The following is a 22,002-nucleotide window of genomic DNA, read 5'->3' as shown; positions in this document are numbered from 1 at the left end:
AGTTGTACAGGATATGAAGTGTGACTGTGGTGAGGTCTGTGGTAGGAGTAACAGCTGTGGGATTACATCAGGGATCGGCTCTGAGCCCTTTCTTATTTGCAGTGGTGATGGACAGGTTGACAGATGTGATTAGACAGGAGTCCCCGTGGACTGTGATGTTTGCTGATGACATTGTGATCTGTAGCGAGAGTAGGGAGCAGGTTGAGGAGACCCTAGAGAGGTGGAGATATGAGAGGAGAAGAATGAAGGTCAGTAGGACCACCACAACAGAATACATGTGTGTGAATGAGAGGGAGGTCAGAGGAATGGTGAGGATGAGGGAGTAGAGTTGGTGAAGGTGGATGAGTTTAAATACATGAGATCAACAATACAGAGTAATGGGGATCATGGAAGAGAATTGAAAGAGAGAGTGCAGGCAGGGTGGAGTGAATGGAGAAGAGTGACAGACGGGTATCAGCAAGAGTGACAGGGAAGGTCTACAAGATGGTCGTGAGACCAGCTATGTTATATGGGTTGGGGATGGTGGCACAGACCAGAAAACTGGAGACAGAGCTGCAGGTGGCAGAGTTGAAGATGTTAAGATTTGCATTGGGTGTGACGAGGATGGACAGGATTAGAAATGAGGACATTAGAGGGCCAGCTCAGGTGGGATGGTTGGGAGACAAAGTCAGAGAGGTGAGATTGCGTTGGTTTGGACATGTGCAGAGGAGAGATGAGGAGTATACTGGGAGAAGGATGCTAAGGACAGAGCTGCCAGGTCAGTGGTGAAGAGGAAGGCCTAAGAGGAAGTTTATAGATGTGGTGAGAGAGGACATGCAGGTGATGGGCGTGACAGAACAAGATGACGAGGACAGGAAGATGATCCGCTGTGGCGACCCCTAACAGGAGCAGCCAAAAGAAGATGATTATGTCTACGTGACCACACGGTAATACCCAAACTATTCAGAAGTGACGTTTGCACGGTTTTGTGTTTTTTGTACCTCACACCCTCATGCACCTTTATCGTAAGAGCAACCTTCATCTATGATGGAGCGTTCGATCAGAAGAAAATATGAAGCTGGTTTTCAATTAAAAGTCGTTGCATTAACAAAAGAAATTGGTAACTGCCTGCTGCAACAAAATTTGATGTGTCTGAGAAACTGGTGTGAGAGATTGGAGAAGGCAAAAAAAAAATAATAAGTGTCGTAATTTTGAATGGGCGTATACGTTGGGGTCTGATTTTATGATTGATTTTTCGGGTTTCAAGGCCCGACTTGTACGCGAGTAAATACGGTGCATATGCAGAGAAAAAAAATAATATAAGGAAAAAATAAAAACATGAGCCTGTAAAAATCAATGCATGAAATGAAATGCAATGCTCTTCTCAGCCATCACTGCAAATAATGGAGGGTTAGAAGCAGTAAATATCATTTTGGGTGAAATATTATTTAGACTAAAACATTGGATTTTTTAGTAATGCCATTTACAGCAATTTTAGTTAAAACAAAATGACTAAAATCAAATTTATTTATCAAAACTGTTTTACAGATAACTTTACTGATTGTTTTTTCGTGGTACAGTTAGTTCTCCCTTCATCTCACACATGTGTATATTTGACTAAATGTTGACTCTGAACTGCACGGGGTGATTAAGTGTGCCCTGTAATGGCCTGGCACCCTGTCCAGGGTTGGTTACCTTGTACCTAACACTGCTGGGCTAGGAGCTCCCTCCCCGTGTTCAAGAAAACAGACCACCCAGGCCCACTAGTGAACACTTTGCTTAACCTCCTTAGCATTTTGAAATGAGCCAAAAAACAGATTTTTTTTTTTTTAATAAGACAAAATGTTATTACATGTAACTGAAACGTCAACTTCAATTCAGTATTAGAGGCATGTCGAGTGTCCACTGCTGTACTGATGCCGATGTAGTACGCGTACTTTGTGTCATTTGTTTTCAGTCACCAGCACACAGTCTGACATCACGGTACAGGAGAGTTTCTTTCCACACTTTTCTTAAATTTTTTTTTTCCTGATGATTGGAGATGAGAGAGTTGAGTGTCAGTACCTGACCCACCCGATCAGCACTGACCTTTGGGTTATCGGAGCCTACCAGGTTGCAAAAACATTACCAGTTGCTGCATTGTGAACACATCTGAGGAGGCTAACATCTTTCTTGTCCTTCCTCTTGATTGCAACTATTTTGCCTTTTTGCCACATGACTGAGTTAACCAGGCGTACCACAGCGGTTCAGTTGTACAGAGCCATATGCATCAGTTTCACTGTATCGGCATCTGATGACAAACTCACATCATCATCTCCATCACTTGATTCAACAAATGGCACATTTTCAGTTTGTCCTAAAACTGGCTTTGCAGCTTTTCAATTACATACCATTGTGTGTTTGAGTTGAAGGGTCTGCCAAACTCATGAATATTGATGACTTACTGGCAAAATGCAAAGAAATACAGTATTTATGATGCAGCATGATGTTCTTTATTTTACCCACTAGATGGCAGCATTGTACAACTGTTTTTTTACTTTGAATTCCAAGCCCAGGAGCTGCTCAGAGTTAATGCCAAGGAGGTTAAGAGCTCTATTGAGTCATAAATGGGCTGGTGGTATTTGTATATCAAACAAACACAAAAATAAAAATTAGCATGTGAGACTTCAACTGTATAGACAAAGGATTTCAAAGTTGAATGTCTAATTGCACTTTGGAGTTTTTTTTTTTGTTTTTTCTGTCCACCCTGGCCATCGGACCTTACTCTTATTCTATGTTAATTAATGTTGACTTATGTTTATTTTTTATTGTGTCTTCTATTTTTCTATTCATTTTGTAAAGCACTTTGAGCTACATTTTTTTGTGTGAATATGTGCTATAGAAATAAATGTTGATTGATTGATTGATTGCACAATCTAAGTTGTCACATCCAGCACTGAGCCACACTGACCACGTAACTTAGTGACAGATTTCTCCCTTCCATAATAAGCCTGCTCTTCAGACACTGGTGTGAATAATTGGATTTCTTATTTATTACTTTTTTTTTTATGTTATTGTTATTGTTGATATTACAGTACATGCAGTGGGTATAGAAAAGAATCCCCCCCCCTTCGAAAAAGTCCCATTTTTTTTGCTTTACAGCCTTAAATGAAAACAAACACGAAAAATATTTCTTCCCAGCTTTACTTACTCAATGCAACCTCTAACATCCAAGTGGAAGTGCAGTTCAAAAAAAATATAAAAAATCAAAACCGAGGCCTACTGCGATGAATAAGGGATCACCCCGCCATGTCAATGTCATTTTGTTGACCCCGCTTTTGCTTTAATGCCAGCCTTGAGTCTGTTGATTCTTCTCTATCAGCTTTGCCCATCTAGACTGAGCCCACACAATATTTGCCCCCCACTCGTCTTTACAGTTTAACTGTTCAAGTTCAGTCACATTGGACAGTGAGAGTTGGTGGTCTGCTATCTTCAGATCTTTCCACAGATTTTCACTGTGATTTAGCTCTGGGCTCTGACTGGCCACACCAGGACATTCCCTTTGTTCTCCTTCAGTCACCGTGTGCTCAGTTTTGCTGTCTGCTTCGGGTTGTTGGAGTGTTTAACGGTAAACATTCTGCCCATCTTCAACTTTCTGGCAGAGGGTAGCATGTTTTCTTTCAGAATTTGATGGTATTTTGCCCCATCTATTTTTCGTTCTCCCCTAACGAGAGCCCCAGGCCCCCCACGACAGATGCTGCCCCCTCCATGCTTTACTGTAGGTATGGTGTGTTGTGGATGGTGAGCTGCATTGGTGGACCGTTTGGTATTGAGGCCTAATAGTTTGATTTTGGTCTCATCTGACCAGAAGACCTTTTTCCACTTGACATCAGAATCTTCAAGATGCATTCTGGGAAAGCTCAAACAAGCCTTAATGTGGCCTTTCTTGAGAAGTGTGACCCTCCAGAACAAGCCACAATGGTGGAGTGCTTGTCAAATTGTTGTCATCTGCACACCATCAATGACCACCCTGTGCCATCAAATCCTGGAACTCCTTCAAAGTGGCCATTGGCCTCTCGGTAGCCTCTTCTTACCAGTTTCCTCCTTGCTTTTCCATCCAGTTTGGAGGATCCAGGGAGGGTCCTAGTAGCATCAAACACTTCTTTATGATGGACTTTACTGAACTCCTTGGGATTATAAAGCCTTTGAGATGTTTTTGTCTCCATCTCCTGCCTTATTTATGTCCACAACTCTGTCCCTGAGATCTTCTAAAAGTGGCCTACCATCCACAGTCAGTTGTTGGCTGTCAGTCGCTCTACCAAGCAAGGGAATGAATGGACCAGGAAGAGCTTCACTAATCACACTCATTACAACTGATCACAGGTGGACAGAAACCAGTAACCATAATGGAAATGGTGGGCACTGACACCTGATGGAGTTTGGGGGGGGATCCTTTATTAGTCTCAGGATTTCTTGTTTTTGATTTTTTATAATTCTTCTGAACTGTAGCTGTGAGATCTTTCACTTGGTTGTTAGAGATTGCATCGAGTAAGTAAAGCTGGGAAAAATATTAGTTTGTGTGCTTTCATTTAAGGCTGTAAAGCAAAAAAAAAAGGGAATATTTCGAAGGGGGTCTTTTCCATACCCACTATACCTCCTCCTTCACTTGTCTGAGGGTTACCTGCCAGTAAGAATATCACTGGACTATGTGCACATGATAAAGTGAAAACTTGAGAGTGGAGGGACCAAATACTCTTATTAATTATTGTTTGGCTGACTTGGATTTGTGATACAACTGCTTTTATTTCTTTTGTTTTTCCAATTGGAGCACAGGCTGGTGAAGTGACTTGCTCAGGGCCACACTGTGTCAGTAGCGGGATTTGAACCCACAACTTTAGAGGTAACCTAACCGTTATGCCTCAATGCCCTGCTTCACCGGACCTTTTAAAATTCTCCTCAGGGATTGATAAAGGACCTCAAATCAACTCAACATCAAAACTCGCTGCAGATGCTATTTTGTTTTGCCCAGATCTTCCCAGGACGTTACACCTCGTGCTGCTGTCCTGAACTCCCACTCTCATTCTTACAGGTGGCAAATGCCATGAAGAGCTCCCTCCCAGCTGATGCTCCTGATGGCTGCCAAGGGAGGAAGGTTCTTCAGGTGGAAGTGACCCCCACCGTGACTCGAATCTCCCGCACTGCCATAACTACTGCATCCATCCGACGGCACAGATGGAAGAGGGAAGGTAAGCGTGCTAGATGTCTGAAGGAGTGGATGATGAGTGCCTGTGGTGCGTTTTCAGTGGCAGATAGTTTGACGTTTCATGCTCTGTGCACACAGTTGTCTTGACAGTGATCACTGATTGGTTATTTATGTAAAAATATAAAAGTCAATAATCATTTAAACATTTGGGTCATCACTCGCATCTTCACAGCCTGTTTTCTGTTTCTGATAAATGGACGCCGATTTCTTTCATCTGCCCAGAGGCCTTGCTGATTTGTGTTTGTGGTGCATCAGCAGAAAACTGAGTTGTCATTTCTTCTTAGGAACAGCATCTTGTGTAAGCCTTGCAGTCGGGGGACCCTGTTTCTAACAGACCTCCAAATCTCCTGCCCAGACCAAAAAGCACATCTGGTGTATTGTGGCTGTCCGTCTGACTGTATGTCATGTAATGCCTTTCAAGTCTCGTCTGTCTGTCTGTCTGTCATACAGTGCCTTTTACATTTATCTGTCTTTCAGTGTATTGGTGCCTTTCATGTGTGTCTGTGTTTCTGTCTGTCTGCTCTACATTTTTGTCTATCAATCTGTTAAGCACCAGGGAGCTTTATTAAAAAAAAAAATCAAATGATCTTCAGCCACTCAGAGGCCTTTCCCACCACAGGCAATTTAGTGTCCATTCGTCTTGGTTATTTCTAAAATGGTGATAACCCAAACACACAAGTCATCTGATTTTCGCACCAAATGACGTGCGTCTCCTGGCTCCTCATAATTTGATTTATTTAATTTTTTTTTAGACTGCTTTTCTGAGTATTATAAAAATTAGGCTGCAGTGCTCCACTATGCCGAGTATTGCAGCATTTGAGGAAATGCACCTAGATAGATAGATAGATACTTTATTAATCCCAAGGGAAAATTCCCATACTCCAGCAGCAGCATACTGATAAAGAACAATATTAAATTAAAGAGTGATAACAATGCAGGTATAACAGACAATAACTTTGTATAATGTTAACGTTTACCCCCCCGAGTCACATAGTGTGGGGTCTCCTCAGTCTGTCAGTGGAGCAGGATGGTGACAGCAGTCTGTCGCTGAAGCTGCTCCTCTGTCTGGAGATGATCCTGTTCAGTGGATTCTCCATGATTGACAGGAGTCTGCTCAGTGCCCGTCGCTCTGCCACGGATGTCAAACTGTCCAGCTCCGTGCCAACAGTAGAGCCTGCCTTCCTCACCAGTTTGTCCAGGCGTGAGGCGTCCTTCATCTTTATGCTGCCTCCCCAGCACACCACCACGTAGAAGAAGGCACTCGCCACAACCGTCTAATAGAACATCTGCAGCATCTTATTACAGATGTTGAAGAATGCCAGCCTTCTAATGAAGTATAGTCGGCTCTGTCCTCTCTTACACAGATCATCAGTATTGGCAGTCCAGTCCAGTTTATCATCCAGCTGCACTCCCAGGTATTTATAGTCCTGCACCCTCTGCACAGTCATCTCTGATGATCACAGGGTCCATGAGGGGCCTGGTCCTCCTAAAATCCACCACCAGCTCCTTGGTTTTGCTGGTGTTCAGGTGTAAGTGGTTTGAGTCGCACCATTTAACAAAGTCCTTGACCTGTAGTTTTGTTGTCAATGGTGGCCAATAGAAAGAGGGGAATGGTGGAAAGTTTAGGAGAGAAACGCTCAATGGATTGCATTTTAAACAAGTGGAGTAAAGAGCTGAAAACCCAGAATCCAATCAGTCGTCCTGCACACGATGAAGAAGGACAGAAAAGCATGTTGGCCATCTAAGCTTGGAGGGGAAGAAAACCGAAAAAGACACAGGGAGGAGGGAGAGAGAGAGAACACTCCCAAGGGGGAGATTTCACTTCTTACAGAAGCTCAAAAAGTATTAGAACAAACAATAGCCCACCGCAAATACAGTACATACAAGAATTATAAAAAGAGATGGAAACGTCTGACATGGCTAATGAGAAGTCCCAATCCCAGCGAGGCATAACGCAGACATGTCACTGTTTGTATCATGGAGCCCCAGTCATGTTTCTTGACACACTTGTGCTGAATAATTTGTTGGCTGAAAGTGTGTCAAAGAGAGGATGTGCAGCGTTGTTCATAATGGCACTCAGTTTTGTCTTCGGTATTTGATCCCACCAGCAGGTCCAGAGGGCATTCCATAACCACATCTTTGACTTACGTTAAAAGAAAAGCCGTTGTAATGAGTGCAAAACATTTCATTTTGTCCTTTAATTTAGTTTGGGCGTACACTATGTGACTTTTAACCTGACTTGTGAGCTTCCGAAATTGGCATAAAATCATAAAGAAGTCTTTCAAAGCTGTAATGTGGATGGCTGCCTGCAGATTGGCTTGTGGGCTCCCAGTGCAGCCATACCACATGCACTTCAGAACAGGTCAGCTAAATTCAGGCCTACCCAGTACTTGAATGGGAAACCAGCGAGGAAAAGCTTGGGTAGCTGCTGAAAGAGGTGTTGGGGAGGCCAACGGGGGGGGCACTTACCCAGTGGTCGGAATGTGGATCCCGATTGCCCCAGTGCAGTGATAGGGACAATGTACTGTAAAATGGTGCCGTCCTTTGGATGAGACATAAAATCAAGGTCCTGACTCTCTGTGGTCATTAAAGACCCTTGGTCATCCTTTGTGAATGTTCTGGCTAAATTGCCCACCATGGTCTAGTCATTCCCTGTGTCTAATTGGCTAACTGTTTTTCACCCCTTTACCACCTAACAGCTCATGTGTGGTGGGCATACTGGCACCAAGATAGCTGCCGTCTCCTTATCCAGGTGGGTGCTGCACATTAGCGATGGTTAATGAGGCTTCCCATTCACTATGCAAAGCACTTTGAGGAGTGAGAAAAACACTAAATAAATGTTAAGAATTACGATTTTGATTATTATTATTATTAAGAGAACCACCCACCGTATGAGACTTCAACCAAAAACAAAATGATGTTGCCATCAAATAAAAACTACTCAGGATCATAGCCCTGCAGTTGCCAGTTCCTTGTAGGATCGCCTGCTTGTGGTTTTAGCGGATTGTCATAAGTAACGTAATCCGCTTGCCATTTAAAATACCGGCTAACCAAGCAAATACGGAGAGCACACGTAGCTACATTTAGCCTGTGCTGTGCAAGACTGTTCAGAAGGCCTCCAAATTTTCATGAGCTTGTAAAATCACATGGTGTATGCCTGCCGACAATTGGTTTACAGTGCAAATGAGTTAAGTGTGAGAAGATACCCAAACTCCTGATGTCTTAAAATGTGAGAAATACAGCATAGGGTACAAGTGCGGACAAACAGATAGCCTTAAAAATACAAAACTGCTCATATCAATAAATTCGAATCTGATAAGCCAGTTAGCTTTACAGCCAGTTTGGGCCTCTTGTAAATTTGTCAAGCCTGATATATCCCTCTTGGTAAATATTTGCAAACATTTTATTTTATTACAATTGTGGATTGTAATCAATCAGTTTCTTATTGTTACCCCTTGGTATTAGTCGTCTGTCTTTGCCGTGGTGCCATCCTGCCCTGAGGCCCCTGCCTATCCACTGCCATTGCTTTGTTGTATGTCCACTCTGTCCACCTGATTAGCATGCCCACCAATTAAGATGAAGGGGCCTTCGCTGTTTTGAAAGCTTGCATTTGTAATCTATTTAGTTAGCCAATAAAAGAAGTCATTTCACTCTACTTTCTCCTGTATCAATCTGTGGCTAACACGGCACAACACTCTACTGCTACGCCAATTAACAGTAACGGCGCAGTCACTTCAGAGTGGCGACATCTGCTGAGATCCATTAAACCCCACCTGTTCACAATGTTGGCTGTGGAGTTTTCACCTGACAATCACATATTTGGGTTCATTTTCTTCTAGTTGTGATATTTAGTCTTATTTTTGTGCAAGAAAATGCAATTCATTTCTGTTTGGCTGTCCAGGTCTTTTCTGGGTTGGCTGGTTTCAGTGGCCACCCGTTTTGGTTTAAGAGCTCCTTGGGTAGCCGTTTCCAATACATGTTCTTCCTTTGTGGTCTGATGTGTTACTTATTGTCTGTCTTTCTGTCTGCACCTCTTGACAACTTTTCTATTCTCTTATATTTGTATTTTCTGTCTCATTTAATATGTGCAGTGTTTCCCCTAGAAATTTATATTAGTGGGTGCCATTGGTTGTGGCCATATGGTGGTGGTGGTGGTGGTGGTGGGGGGTGTGTTTGCACTAATAATTAACTAAGTAAAGGTAGCAATAAATAAATAATTTTAAGGAACATCTTTTTACAACATAATAGAATTACAGTTATCCCTCAGTCAATGAACTAGTTGTGTTATGTGATTTAGTTTGTTATAAGTAATTGCATTATTGGAGGTAGATTTAACATAGGAGGGTTATGGACCAGTTGGGCATGGGGATGGTCATTGTGGGTGTCCCTGGGCTCATGCCATCTGGCATCTCGTTACTTGGCCCATTCACTTCCTGCACATTCACACCTTGCACCTCATTTGGGTTCAGTGACTGCAACTTCTTGCTCACTTTCTTCGACTCTGTGAGCTGATCCAAGCCAGGATCCTTAAAGAGACTTGCCAGTGGCCTACGCAGCCAGACAGTTGGGCTTTAGTAGCAGAGCGGCATATCCCAAGTGCTTGTAGGTCAGTGCTCTCTATCACACCTCCTCTTAATTCATCTGCCCTGACTTTCATTGACGGTTTTTAACCCCCATGATTCTGCTGCATTGTGTTTCTTTGCTCCAATTTCTGTCCTCTTTGTAATTTGTATTTTAGTTTCTAAAGATATTGCTTTATTGTTTTTGCAAATTATATCCACACCTGCAGCAGAATCACTGGGGCTAGAAGCCGGCCATGAAAGTCAGGGCAGAGCGTGTAAGTGGCTGCTTCTATTCCTTCACAACAATTGAGACGCTGCCCTATGGTAAATCCAAGTAGAAGTGTTTGTTTTAAGCAAAACATTATGCCACGAAGGACAGAATCCTATCTTGCAACACTGGAGCAATGGAAACTCTGAGGGCTTAAGTAACCTGAAACATATACCACTGTAAGTAGTGCAGAGAAAGGAAAAAGAAATGATATATGCTGTACTCTTACCAATGTGGATCTGTTATAACACAAAAATCGGGAGTGCGCTCCCCTCGAGTTTCTCGTATTCTGAAATAGAAGAAAAGGTTATCAGAGCCACTTCCAGCTGCGCAGTATTTCTCAAGTAGCATATCTCTTTGTTTCTCTTCATAACTAATTGATAATATCAATGAACAATCATTTATCTCTATTTATAATCAAACTTTATATTAAAATGATAATTTCGTTCTCAGGGAGGTCGAAAACGGTGGTGGAATTTTTTCATGATTACGTACGCATTACCTCGATTACATGCAAAGTAAAAAGAGTTATAGTCACCTAAAACAGAACAACTGTTAGTGTTTTATAATATTTGTTGCAATAGGTTGCTGTAGGTAAAACTGCATTTAGCTACATTTAGTTATGATAATAATGGCGGAATTAAAAAAAATCACAAAATTAGATGTATTACCACGAACACGACGGGACATAGCAGCTTATTGTTCCCGTTACGTCTTTATATTTACATGACATGTTCAATGTTTACACGTTATTGTTAAACTGATGACGCGCAAATTAAAATAAAGTCAATAATAGTTATTGAAAGAATATGCATTATATTGAGTACAGTTTTTAATATCGTGTACACATTTGTATTTCTATGATAGAAAAATTAGGATGGCTGTTTCGAGAAATATTACTTAACCAGAAGTAGTATTTTATTTAATTTCATATCTGTTTGCTTTTTATCATAATAACTATATATACAAAATTTGAATAACCTATCTGTAATTGTAACCATAGTTTACTTGAAAATGTGTGAAAGTATTCAGTTCAAGTACCACGTCCAGCTGCCAGAAGTGGCCTAAAAGATGATACGTTTCCTTATGTTCGATATCAAGCAGGTGTATAAAATCTCATTGACCAGGTCAAAGTGTTATACACAGACCCTCAGACAGAAATTCAAAAAAGGTCTAAAATGTCAAGACCCATCAAAATCTCGAATTTTTTCACGATTCCTATACTTTCTGTACACTGTGTTTATCAACGACAGACCTTGAACTTGCACATTCGCTGTGGCCCGTTATACGACGACTTTGTTCTAGCGTTGCTTTGTTCTCAAAGGATTCCGAGGTATTACTGCACAGGCATAGGCATGTTTTTAACTGAATTATAGTAAAAGCACACACACAAAAAAGGGACAAGCACACAATTTTAAAGTGAATGCCATTCTTCAAACACGTCTACAAAACAGGCCTGCACATTTTTAACTGAATCCCATTTTCTGCCTTGTTGTAATAAGCAGGAAGTCAGCACATTGTTGCTTGCGTTACGTTTATAAGTTAAATTTCTCAAAGGGGTTGAGAATTGTGGGAATGAATTTGCTTTAGGTGTAGGGCTAAGTAAGTAAGTAAGTAAAGTTAATATATAAATCGCATTTCACAGACGAGAAGTCACAAAGCACTGAACAATAACAGAAAATTATTGTTAGGCAAGACATAGACTCATTAAGATACATAATAGAGTTAAATCTATCAAATACATTAAGTAAATTAAAATAGACTAAATAAAATAAAAATGAAATTGGGAAATAATAAGACTATAAGAAAAAGCCTGGTTAAACAAGAAAGGTTTTAACTGTTTTTTAAAAGGTGAGGAGGGAGATTGTTCTAAATATCCCCCCATGTTTTTAATCTCAAATGTGGAACAACTAGCAGAGTGTGCGAGACGCAGTAAGTTTGAGACGGAGATTCGGATAAATAACCTGGAGCTTAGCAGTTCAACGCTTTATCAACAAGTACCAGAATTTTTAAACGAATCCTAAAATCCGTCGGGAGCCGATGTGAACAGTATAAAACAGGTGTGATATGATCGCTCTTTCTGGAACGCGTCAACAACCTGGCTGCTGCATTGTGTTTAGCTTGGAGACGAGAATCGGGTGATCTGTCCAAGCCAGTAAACAACGCATTACAGTAATCTAAGCCCGAGGAAACAAATGAATGAGCAATTTTCTCCAGCTCTGATGATGAAACCATAGATCACAATTTTGAAATGTTCTTTAAAAGAAAGTCACAGGAACAAGAAATAGATTTAACATGCGACTTAAAATTCAGAGAGGAATCAAATATAACTCCCAGATTTCAAACAATGGACTTAGCAGACATGAAGAAGGAGGCTAGCGCCTGATTAAATTTAGGAGAAGTGTCCGCGAAAGCCATAATCATGGTTTTGGTTTTGTTGGAATTTTAAGAGAGCCACTCTTTCATCCGTGACTGCACGCCCAACCTACCTGGAGAGGGGTCTCTCTTTGAACCGCCTCTCCCAAGGTTTCTTCCATATTTTCCCTACAAGGGTTTTTTTGGGGAGTTTTTCCTTGTTTTCTTAGAGAGTCAAGGCTGAGGTGCTGTCAAAAGTCAGGGCCTGTTAAAGCCCATTGCGGCACTTGTTGTGTGATTTTGAGCTATACAACAAATAAATTGTATTGTATTGTAAAACAACAATGGACCAAGGACTGAACCTTGGGGAAGAAAATGTACTCGTACTAACAGAAAAGCTCCTATTTGATAAGTACGATGAAAACCAGTTGAAGGTAGAGCCGGAAATGCCAGCCAACTGTCTAAGCTCATTAAGTAAGATGTTATGATCTACAGCAGGGGTGCCCAATGAGACGATCGTGATTGACCGGTAGATCGCAAAGGTAGTGCAGGTAGATCGCGTTGCATTGAAACAAAAAAATTTTTAAACGTTAGTCTGTCATATATCCTCCCTATGGCGTTTGCCACTTGATTGACGTACAGGGCGGCCAGTCTGAGATCTCTTTTCTTCTAACACACTGGTCATCCTGCACGCACGGTCAAACGCGCCAGCTACTGCAAAACTCCGGCTGTGATCTAGTTAGCCTTCCAATTTATATCGACTAAAGAAGGGATTTTAAAAAAAAAAATTGTTTGGGGAGGGTATGGGCTGGATGTGGAACTGGAAGAGGATTTTTTTTCTCACAATGTCACAATCGAAGTGCGTTTGTCTGACGTCCGAGGTTCGATCCCCGAAGAGGGGTGCAGTGAGTGTGTACGCCTGATGAGCCCAAAATAGGGCAAAACACGTGTCGCGTACTCTTTGCATTATTTGACCGTTAACCGTGTAACATTCTATGATCTGCTTCTCGTAACTGAGAGGGCACCCGTGGCGGATGTTTGCTGACTTGCAGACCAACCACCTGCGTTACCTGGTAGGTAACCACCGATACAATCAGATTGTGATTCAGACTTCGAATGCTATGTATGTATGTGTGTATAACACAAATCATTTTTAATGTAGGTAGACATTCGACCTGGTCGTTTTAAAAGTAGCTCGCAAGCCAAAAAAGTGTGGGCACCCCTGATCTACAGTATGAAATGCTGCAATAAGGTCGAGTTAAATGCGTATGCAATAATTCCCTGCATCAGGAGCCATTAGGAGATCATTATAGACCTTTAGAAGAGCAGTGTCCGTGGAGTGCAGCTTTTGAAAACCAGATTGTAAAGGATCCAAAATCTGTAAATTGCATAATAGAGATTTACAGACTGCAGAGATGGACTGATGCTGGTGAAGGCCTCACGTGAAACAGAAGGAGGTACAGTGATATCTCTAAAGAGGGTGATGCAGGTCTCATATTGCCAACTATTGTAAATAGATTAAGTTAAATCTGAGAGAAGGACGTAAAAGACTCTGAGCACTGAGTGGCGTTATCATACAGAGAGGAGCTGAGGGGCCCAAGGAGTTGTAATCTTGCCTAAAGGCCGTGTCCGATTTAGTTCTCAAAACAGTTTGTGACGCATTTTAGATGTTAAGCACATCATTACAGTTGCTAAAATGTCGTCACTTTTCAGTCACCTTAAGTGAATCACATTCTGTGACTAATGACCTGAGCTTTCACACTCATTGTGAGTAAGGCAAGGTTTGAGGTCCAATTGCTGCTGAACTAAGGTCATGGGTACACACACCATAGATAACTTGGTGGCACTGTGCCCACTTTGAAAATTCAGAGTGTTTAATTAATTTCATTCCGTTCACTTCAGATTGGATACCTCAGGTTCCTTTACGTCTTCTCAGAGAGTTGGTGCCTGTGGATTACCGGGCCTCCTGTCCACTAATTCTAATGATAGGGGAAACACTGGCTACTTGTGTTCATTTTTGTCTCTTCCATTCCTGCTCTTCATCCTTTCTACGCCAGTGTCTCTTATCCTGTTTCTTTCACTTCTGAGAAAGTCCATGAATGAGTGGTTTCTCCAACTTAAAAACCGGTTCTGTGTGTTGAATCCCAGATTGCTTTGACTTCTCAAACGAAGCAGACACGAGCAACCCCTGCACCCCGGTCCGTCACACCTTCTTGGAGCCAGCGACCAATCAAGAGAGATCGAACGAGGGGCCCGCGGTGCAGCCCGTCAGCCTGCCAGCCACACCAGAGGGTAGGCCAGAGACGAGGCGGCAGAGGACAGTGAGGGAGCTACAAGATGGGCCACAGACCCCCAGCAGAGACCCGATCCACTCTAGTGTGTGTTTCCTGTACCCTAGAGTGTACTAGTCATCCCTCATGCTCAAGCCAGTCATGGAAATGACCACTGCACTTGTTTTTCTATCTGGGGGGGGTATCTTTGCATGTTGGGTGGGCCCCCTCCGTCATCCCCTATCCAACTTGCGTGTGGCATGGTCCATTGCATTGTGATGACATTTCTGTGCTGGCATGGGACTTGGCCTGTGGCACGCTGCCAACATCTGCAGTCTCCTCCTTGTGACAGTCGCCTCTGGATTTGTCTCGACCAACAGAGTTGAAGGGCCATCTGAAAGTATTGCTAGTGCCTGCTTCATGACAAAACAGACTGGTGAGCATCAAGTGACAAAGGAGTGGAACTCTGCTGGCATGACGGCATGTGGCTGATGAGAAGTGAGGGCTGGCACAGGTCATATCCAGGGGGCACCTCCTTCCTCTCCTTGGCTGCTCTTTCTCGCTTTGCTTTTTATAGGATGTCTGTGCATGGGTTGCAAAGGGGGTGGGACGCTGTCCGCCGAGACCCTGATCTGCTTTGCTTGCAGCACCCACTGAATCTGTTTGATTAGCCTGTGATGTGGTTCCAAAAAGAAAAGGCTTTTAATCCAGAACATCTCCACATGTAGGCTATGTGCCAACAATCGCGAGGCCTTGTATTTACCGCACCTCTTCCGTGAGAAGCTGTTCATTACTGAAGACCCCACTTAGGAGCAGGTGGTTTAGGTGACCATGCCACCTGCCTTCCAGCAGCCATCCTAAGTCTTTTTTAGTAGCACTGAAGACAGGAAGGTGTTGGCTCTCTAAAACGTGTTCTAGTCATCTGTGAGTGCTCTTGCCACCTTTTGGGAATTTTGTCTCCTAGGAAAAAGGGTTGGTTGGGAGCTAGACTGGGTTTGGGGTTCTGTTGGTGGTAATATCAAATTGTGAAAACTTGGAAGTAAAAACTAACAGTGCCAATGGTCTATGCCCTGTGAGCGGCACTTCTGACACTTGGAAGCAAGTCATGCAACAAAGACGCACAGTAATAGCTGTGACTGCCTGAGGCCTGGTGCTTTCTGTAACAGACTGTACCCCCTGTGGTCAACAGACGTAGGGGGTCAGTCAGCTTTAGTTTATTTAGCTTATCCGCTTGCAGTGACGTAACTGGAAGTTGATGGGCCGTGCTGCTCATGTGATGTTGAATTCAAATCAATAGAAAAATGAGCATCAATGAGACATGTCAAGCATTTGTGGGAGTGATAACAGCAGTGAGCTTTCATTCAAGCACCTTCTGAAACAACAACCATGCAGTCCCATTGAGCCCACCCACCCAGTACAAAATGGGCCCCCCAATGCTGACCTAAGAAACCACACCCGTGCAATCCCGTCGAGCCCCCCAGCACTGACGTATTGTGTCAGTATTCTTAAGAAGTTGAATGTGAGTTCTCTTAGCTCAGTGCATATGAATGGATTGTACATCTGAGGAAATATCAATGGGCAAATAGAAGGAAGAGTATCAATTCTGCACAAATATACATTTACGGTAATCTTTATTAGTTTCAATAACAAATAAATACAATATACAGTTAACATACATTCAACAGGCTTTTTAAGGTGAACAAAAAAAATGCAGTCAGCACAAACTCCATTTTAACATTTTTTTTGTCCTGGGCAATTTCCTACAGAATTCCGTATATACTCGCTTTTAAGTTCTCCCGCGGATAGAGTCCTGTGTAATTTCCAGTATTTTATAATCTCGGTTGTATAAGTCGAATGCAGAAGACTTGCGCTATTGGTCCAAGACATTACGATATGCTAATGCCCACCTGAGAGAGTAACCACGGGGCACACTGCCGTTTTGTTTCTCAGTATTGTGCCTACGTGACCACACGGTAATACCCGAACTATTCTGTAGCGACATTTGCACTGTTTTGTATTTTTTTTGTACCTCACACCCTCATACACCTTCATTGTAAGAGCATCCCTTATCTACGATGGAGCGTTTGATCGGAAGAAAATCTGAAGCTGGTTTTAAATTAAACGTCACTGAAGTAGCGAAAGAAATTGGTAACTGTGCTGCTGCAACAAAATTCAATGTGTCTGAGAAACTGGGGCGAGAGTGGAGGAGGCAAGAAGATGTAAAAAAAACGGGAGTATAAGTCGGGGTCTGATTTTATGATCGATTTTTTTTTTGGGGGGTTTCAAGACCCGACTTATACACGAGTATATATGGTGATGTTAAAAAAAATAAAAAATAAACACATTACAGCGAAGTTTGCAAAATTCATTCCAATGAAGTAATTTTTCATAACAAAGTATTTTTCTTTTCTTTGCGATTCAGAATCTCAGTTGAACAGCCAGTTAGACTGCACGTTTAAATCACTTGGTTTACTCGATACTCGTCCTACACTTGCAGCAGAGCAGAGCAGAGCTCGAGAAGAGTTACTGCAGGCCAGAGGCATTCTGGGTGTATCTAGGGGCGGGGTAACTGTCAGTCAAACTTGACTTCTGCTCTCCCCGCGGAGCTCTGAAGGTTTACCGCAGCTCGACCGACCCTTCCGCTTATTTTCGTTTTTCTCGAGGTACAGTTTGACTTTGCTGAGGACGTTGTTCAGATTGTGGCTTCATTTTTGTCAGAAAAGGTGCTGACTGCTGAGCTTCCCTCATATTTATGCTACTCAACCAGTTTTCAACGTGTTTCGTAAATTTGCTGAGATTTTACTCAATGAACACCTGCACACGTCAATTGTTGCATTTCAATGCGTCTTTGAATTTTATGCTTGAAAATTATACACCCAATGATTCATATTTACAGATGTGACCTTCATTTCCTTCAACTTTTTATCAGGATCTTTTTATGTAAAACTTTCCCTGGTTATTTAAAAAATAAATAAGTAAATAAATAAAGCTGACACACAAAAGAACAGAGGCAGCCCAAGAGAGCCATCATCGCCTGAGGTGCACCGATTTTTGAAAGTTAAGGGGCGTGCGCCATTTCTGTAACTGAAGCGGCGTGTGCTCTGGACACCAAGGGAGACCAATGAGCCCCTGTTCCCCCAGATCCTGAAGCCTAATAATACTCAATGCGCACTGTGGACACCGAGGGGCTTCGTTTAAAGAAGAAAAAAAAAACAAAACTTCACACAGCTATTGATGCTAGGATGTTGAGAATTGACATTACAAAAGCAAAATGGCTGCGTGATGCCCAATGAAAAAGATACCAATTCAAAATCGGTGCTTTCAGGTGTTTCTTCTCTCTTGACTTTGTAGCTCTTAACGGACTCAAGTCCTGTTTGGCAATCAGATGCCACCTTCCTCGGTCGCCACTTTTTATGGGAGAGTTGACTGGAAGTTGCGGGAGTGAATTTCAGCAGGTTTTGTGCCCTCTGCCCAAAGAACTATGGTGTGTTGTTCAACAGTGATGCAGTCCCGCACAATTGTGCATCCTTATTCATTTGACTTTTGCTTCAGCTAGACTAATGGCAGAGCGCGACACTGTGCGTATCCAAACTACCCATAAGACATCGAGGACATGCTGCATTGCCTTACGGTTACTGCATAATTTTCAAATTACCTTTACTTTTTTTATTTGTCCTCGTAGTTTAAACAGCATAAGGCTGCAACATGTGAAGAAAATTAAGAAGTCTCAATACTTTCTGAACCCAGTGTAACAAATGGTTTGATTAAACGAGCACATTGCATTGGCTTCTGAAGTCGTGTTAGCTCTTTCTGAGGGATTCGACAGCAGCTCTTTTCTTTCTTGCTTGCTTCCGCTGCCGCCAAGCAAACACAGCACAAGACGCAGCTTCTGACTTTCCTTGTTTTCCTGTTGACATGGACTCGCCAGTCAGATTGAGCCTGTGCTGCCAATAGAAAGGACAAAGGCAGCCGTAAGTGCAAAGAGAAAAGGATCGGGAGATGAGCATCAACCAAAAATAATAGCAAAAGTCAAAAGAAATTGATTGACAAATCCAAAAGGTAAGCCAAAAAAAAGTCAAGAAACGGAGTAATTGTAAATAAAAACAATCGGCAAACTCTTCAGTGTGTATCCACAATCTTGGACAAAGTGTAGTCCAGGGGTGGGCAACGTCAGTCCTGGAGGGCCGCAGTGGCTGCAGGTTTTTGTTCCCACCCAGTTGCTTAATTAGAAAGCAATTCTTGCCAATAATTTAATTTCATGGCTTGTTAATACTTTAACTCTGCCATGTCAGACCATTCTCATATCCTAGATTTTTTTTTACTTTCTAAGGATATCATCCAAATGATTTGATGTCTAAAATGGATAATTAATTCTCAGTCCTTCACTTTTTCTCATCGCCTTCCTTCCAAGTATTTAATTCAAACAAATAGTGTATGATAAACACATAGAAGTGTAAATGGAAACAAGCTAAATGGAGAAATGCCCGTCTCTTTTGTCATTTGCATGTTCTTGCTAATAAGGAGCCATTAAAAAACAAGAATACGGCTGTTTAAGACTAAAATAAGCAATAAGGGTTCAAAATCTTAACGAGCGAGACCACTAAAGTGAAGCAGAAGTGTCACTTGAGCAGTAAGGGCTTCATATTAAGCAATTGGGTTGGAGCACTGCGATGGGCTGGCACCCTACCTGAGGTTTGTTTCCTGCCTTGCGCCCTCTGTTGGCTGGGATTGGCTCCAGCAGACCCCCGTGACCCTGTAGTTAGGATATAGCAGGTTGGATAATGGATGGATGGATGGGTTGGAGCAAAAACCTGCAGCCACTGTGGCCCTCCATGAACGACCTTGCCCACCCCTGGTGTAGTCCATGACGTTGTTGACGTCATCACACGCGCTCTTCATGTCATAGAAAAAGTTCAAGAAAAATGATGGCACGCCTTAAAAAACAAATTGACGTCTCTGAATTTTTAATCACAACAATGATGGCGCTTAACCTTACTCAAAACCAGTTAACATAACGAAGCTAATGGAGGTTATGATTCTTTCTGTATCAAAACCCACAGTTAACTAACTCTGAGCCTTGGATAAAATTTATAAAAAGAACAAAAAATTACAAAAGTATTCCATATTGCAACAAAATATCAATGTCCTCAAAGTGGGTAACGAGTCCATGCGCAGAGACGTTATCTTGAAGACGTGATTTTCTGTCTGCGTGTTCGCATTTCCCAGTGTAGGACTTGTTTTACGTTTAAATATGTTCTGATGTTTTCCAATAATGTTACCGGTAAAATGTCTCTTTCCAAATCCTTTGCGCAAGAAGAATTTCATCCGTCTATCAAGTCCAACGGCATATCGCCCACTTCTGCCCCCAGCCGTCTCAGCTGATAGGATTGCCAGTAGCTGCCCCCTCTTTGCTTTTACATCACAGCGGAGTCCTTAGCAGCATGTGCAGTACGAGAAGTGGCACCCGTGTTTTACAGCCAGTTTGGTGGTCTGGGGTTTACGGGCGGGCGGGCGAATCAACCTTGACCTCTCCTTTCTTGATTTTGTTTTTCCACCTCACTTTTGAGGTTCATAGGTGTGTGTTATTTTGTCTTGAGGGCCAGAGGCTACATTTTCATTTAAAACTGGATCTTCTTTTCTTCCCGTTAGATGCAGAAGGCATGAGTGGAGAGGGGTCAGTCGCCCTGAATGACCCTGACGAGGGATTTTCGTCCGGAGCCTCTAACAACAGCCAACTTAGTAGTGCCCGGCCGCCCGGCTCTTCACAGAAGGGAAGCATGAAAAAGGTTTCTGTGGGTCGCAGTGCCAAAGAGAAGGAGCTTCTTTATGCCCCAGTGTCCCCCAAGCTCAGTGACCCGTCCATGGAGGCCCTCCCGGTCCCTCCCCCCATGTCCAGCATCTCCTTAGAAGCGATTGAGTTGTCGCCGATGAAGAAACACCTCAGTTTACCAGCCAGCCAGACCCTCATCAGGACTGCCAGCGCCACTTCGAGCAAATCCTTTGACTACATGAATGGCAGCCAGAGTGGCGGCGACAACGAGGGCATCACCAACCTGACAGCCAGCAGCACTCATCGGTATTCCACCATCAGCCTGCAGGAGGATCGACTAGTCAGGGCTGGTGAGGGCAAGGATGTGCTGTCCGCCGGGGCGCCCTTAACGAAGCAGTCTCGCTCCCCAAGTTTCAATATGCAAATCATATCCCAGGTGTGATGCGCCGGGGTGAGCGAGAAGGTGGTCCGCCGACCGGAACAGCTCTGCTGTGGACATGGTGCTCGCTGCCCACTCTCCACTTTCCACTCCCCCCTGTCCCACCTACCCACCCACCCACTCAGAAGGAGTTCACACAGAAGGTACTCGGACTTTGGCGGCTAGAAACTCTTAAGGGAGAAGAAGGTGCCAAGATGGCTGGTTGTGGATGAGAGCCGGCAGCAGTCAGGGAGCTGCTCATTCTCGGGTCTTGTGCCGTCTTGTGTCGGAGTCGCCTTTTTGTGTTTGGACTAAGCAGTACATTCTCTATGTATTGTGTGGGCACCAGAGCTCTCCTGTAACCCATAGTCGTGGAAAACGTGATTGTTGTGGGTCTGATGTGATCTTATCCCAAGAATCATAGAGCACGCGTGTGTCACGCACACATACTGCATATTGTGTGGAATCAGCAATAAGACAGCCGTCGTACACTAAGGCCGTGTGATTTGCTCATGGAGCCGCTGTACAAATGTCACTTTGAATTCCGGCTTTTTCTTTAGGGTGATGTGCAATCAGTTTCTATTGGTCTCTTTGATTTTTTTTTTTTTTAAACAAACTACATTTTGTTACTTTGATTTTTCCTGTTAATCTGTGTTGGTCACGTCTGCTGGCTTGATCCGGATTAAAAGAAATTTTGTCTATAAGCAATTCCTTATCAATACCTCTGAAATTGAATGAACAAATTGGAACAGACTGGTCTGATGGGACTTAGCATCTGACAGACTGGATGGTGGCTCGGCCCGCCCCCCCCTGCTCCTTATTGGCTAGCTGGGTGGGACTGAGCCTTCGAACTGATTGGAAGGTGGCACTTTCTGGTCTTGCTCCGGATTGGCTAGCTGGCTGAGCGTGACTAGATCCTCTCTGACCGATTAATGGGCTGCTCTGTCTGCTCCTGATTGGCTAGCTGGCTAGGGCGGAGCCTCTTGACTGATTGGATAATTGTTTGGTCTGCTTCTTCTCCTGCTCGGTTAGCTGGCTGAGCTTGACTGGACTCTTGGGTGACTCATTTGATGTTGGTCTGCTCTGCTTCTGGCTCGACTGGACCCTTGTGGGTCTTTGTTGTATGTCCTCATTTTTT

The 22,002-nt window shown here is 43.1% G+C and overlaps 1 protein-coding gene across 1 annotated transcript in view; it reads left to right on the top strand.

The window, feature by feature from the left end:
- LOC120530685 overlaps nucleotides 1-21,467 on the top strand; it is a 98,074-nt gene extending 76,607 nt beyond the window's left edge. Inside the window, exons 5-7 of the mRNA XM_039755106.1 lie at nucleotides 4,908-5,204; nucleotides 14,555-14,782; nucleotides 20,326-21,467. Of these exons, the coding sequence (XP_039611040.1) occupies nucleotides 4,908-5,204; nucleotides 14,555-14,782; nucleotides 20,326-20,888 (1,088 nt within the window). The 3' untranslated portion in view covers nucleotides 20,889-21,467. The remainder of the gene's footprint in view (nucleotides 1-4,907; nucleotides 5,205-14,554; nucleotides 14,783-20,325) is intronic.
- Nucleotides 21,468-22,002: the final 535 nt, after the last annotated feature.

The sequence above is a fragment of the Polypterus senegalus genome, chromosome 6 (assembly GCF_016835505.1).
Source record: "Polypterus senegalus isolate Bchr_013 chromosome 6, ASM1683550v1, whole genome shotgun sequence".
Taxonomy (NCBI): Eukaryota; Metazoa; Chordata; class Cladistia; order Polypteriformes; family Polypteridae; genus Polypterus; species Polypterus senegalus.
Note: the sequence above shows the minus strand (reverse complement) of the source record. Positions and strands in the feature narration are given on the sequence as shown.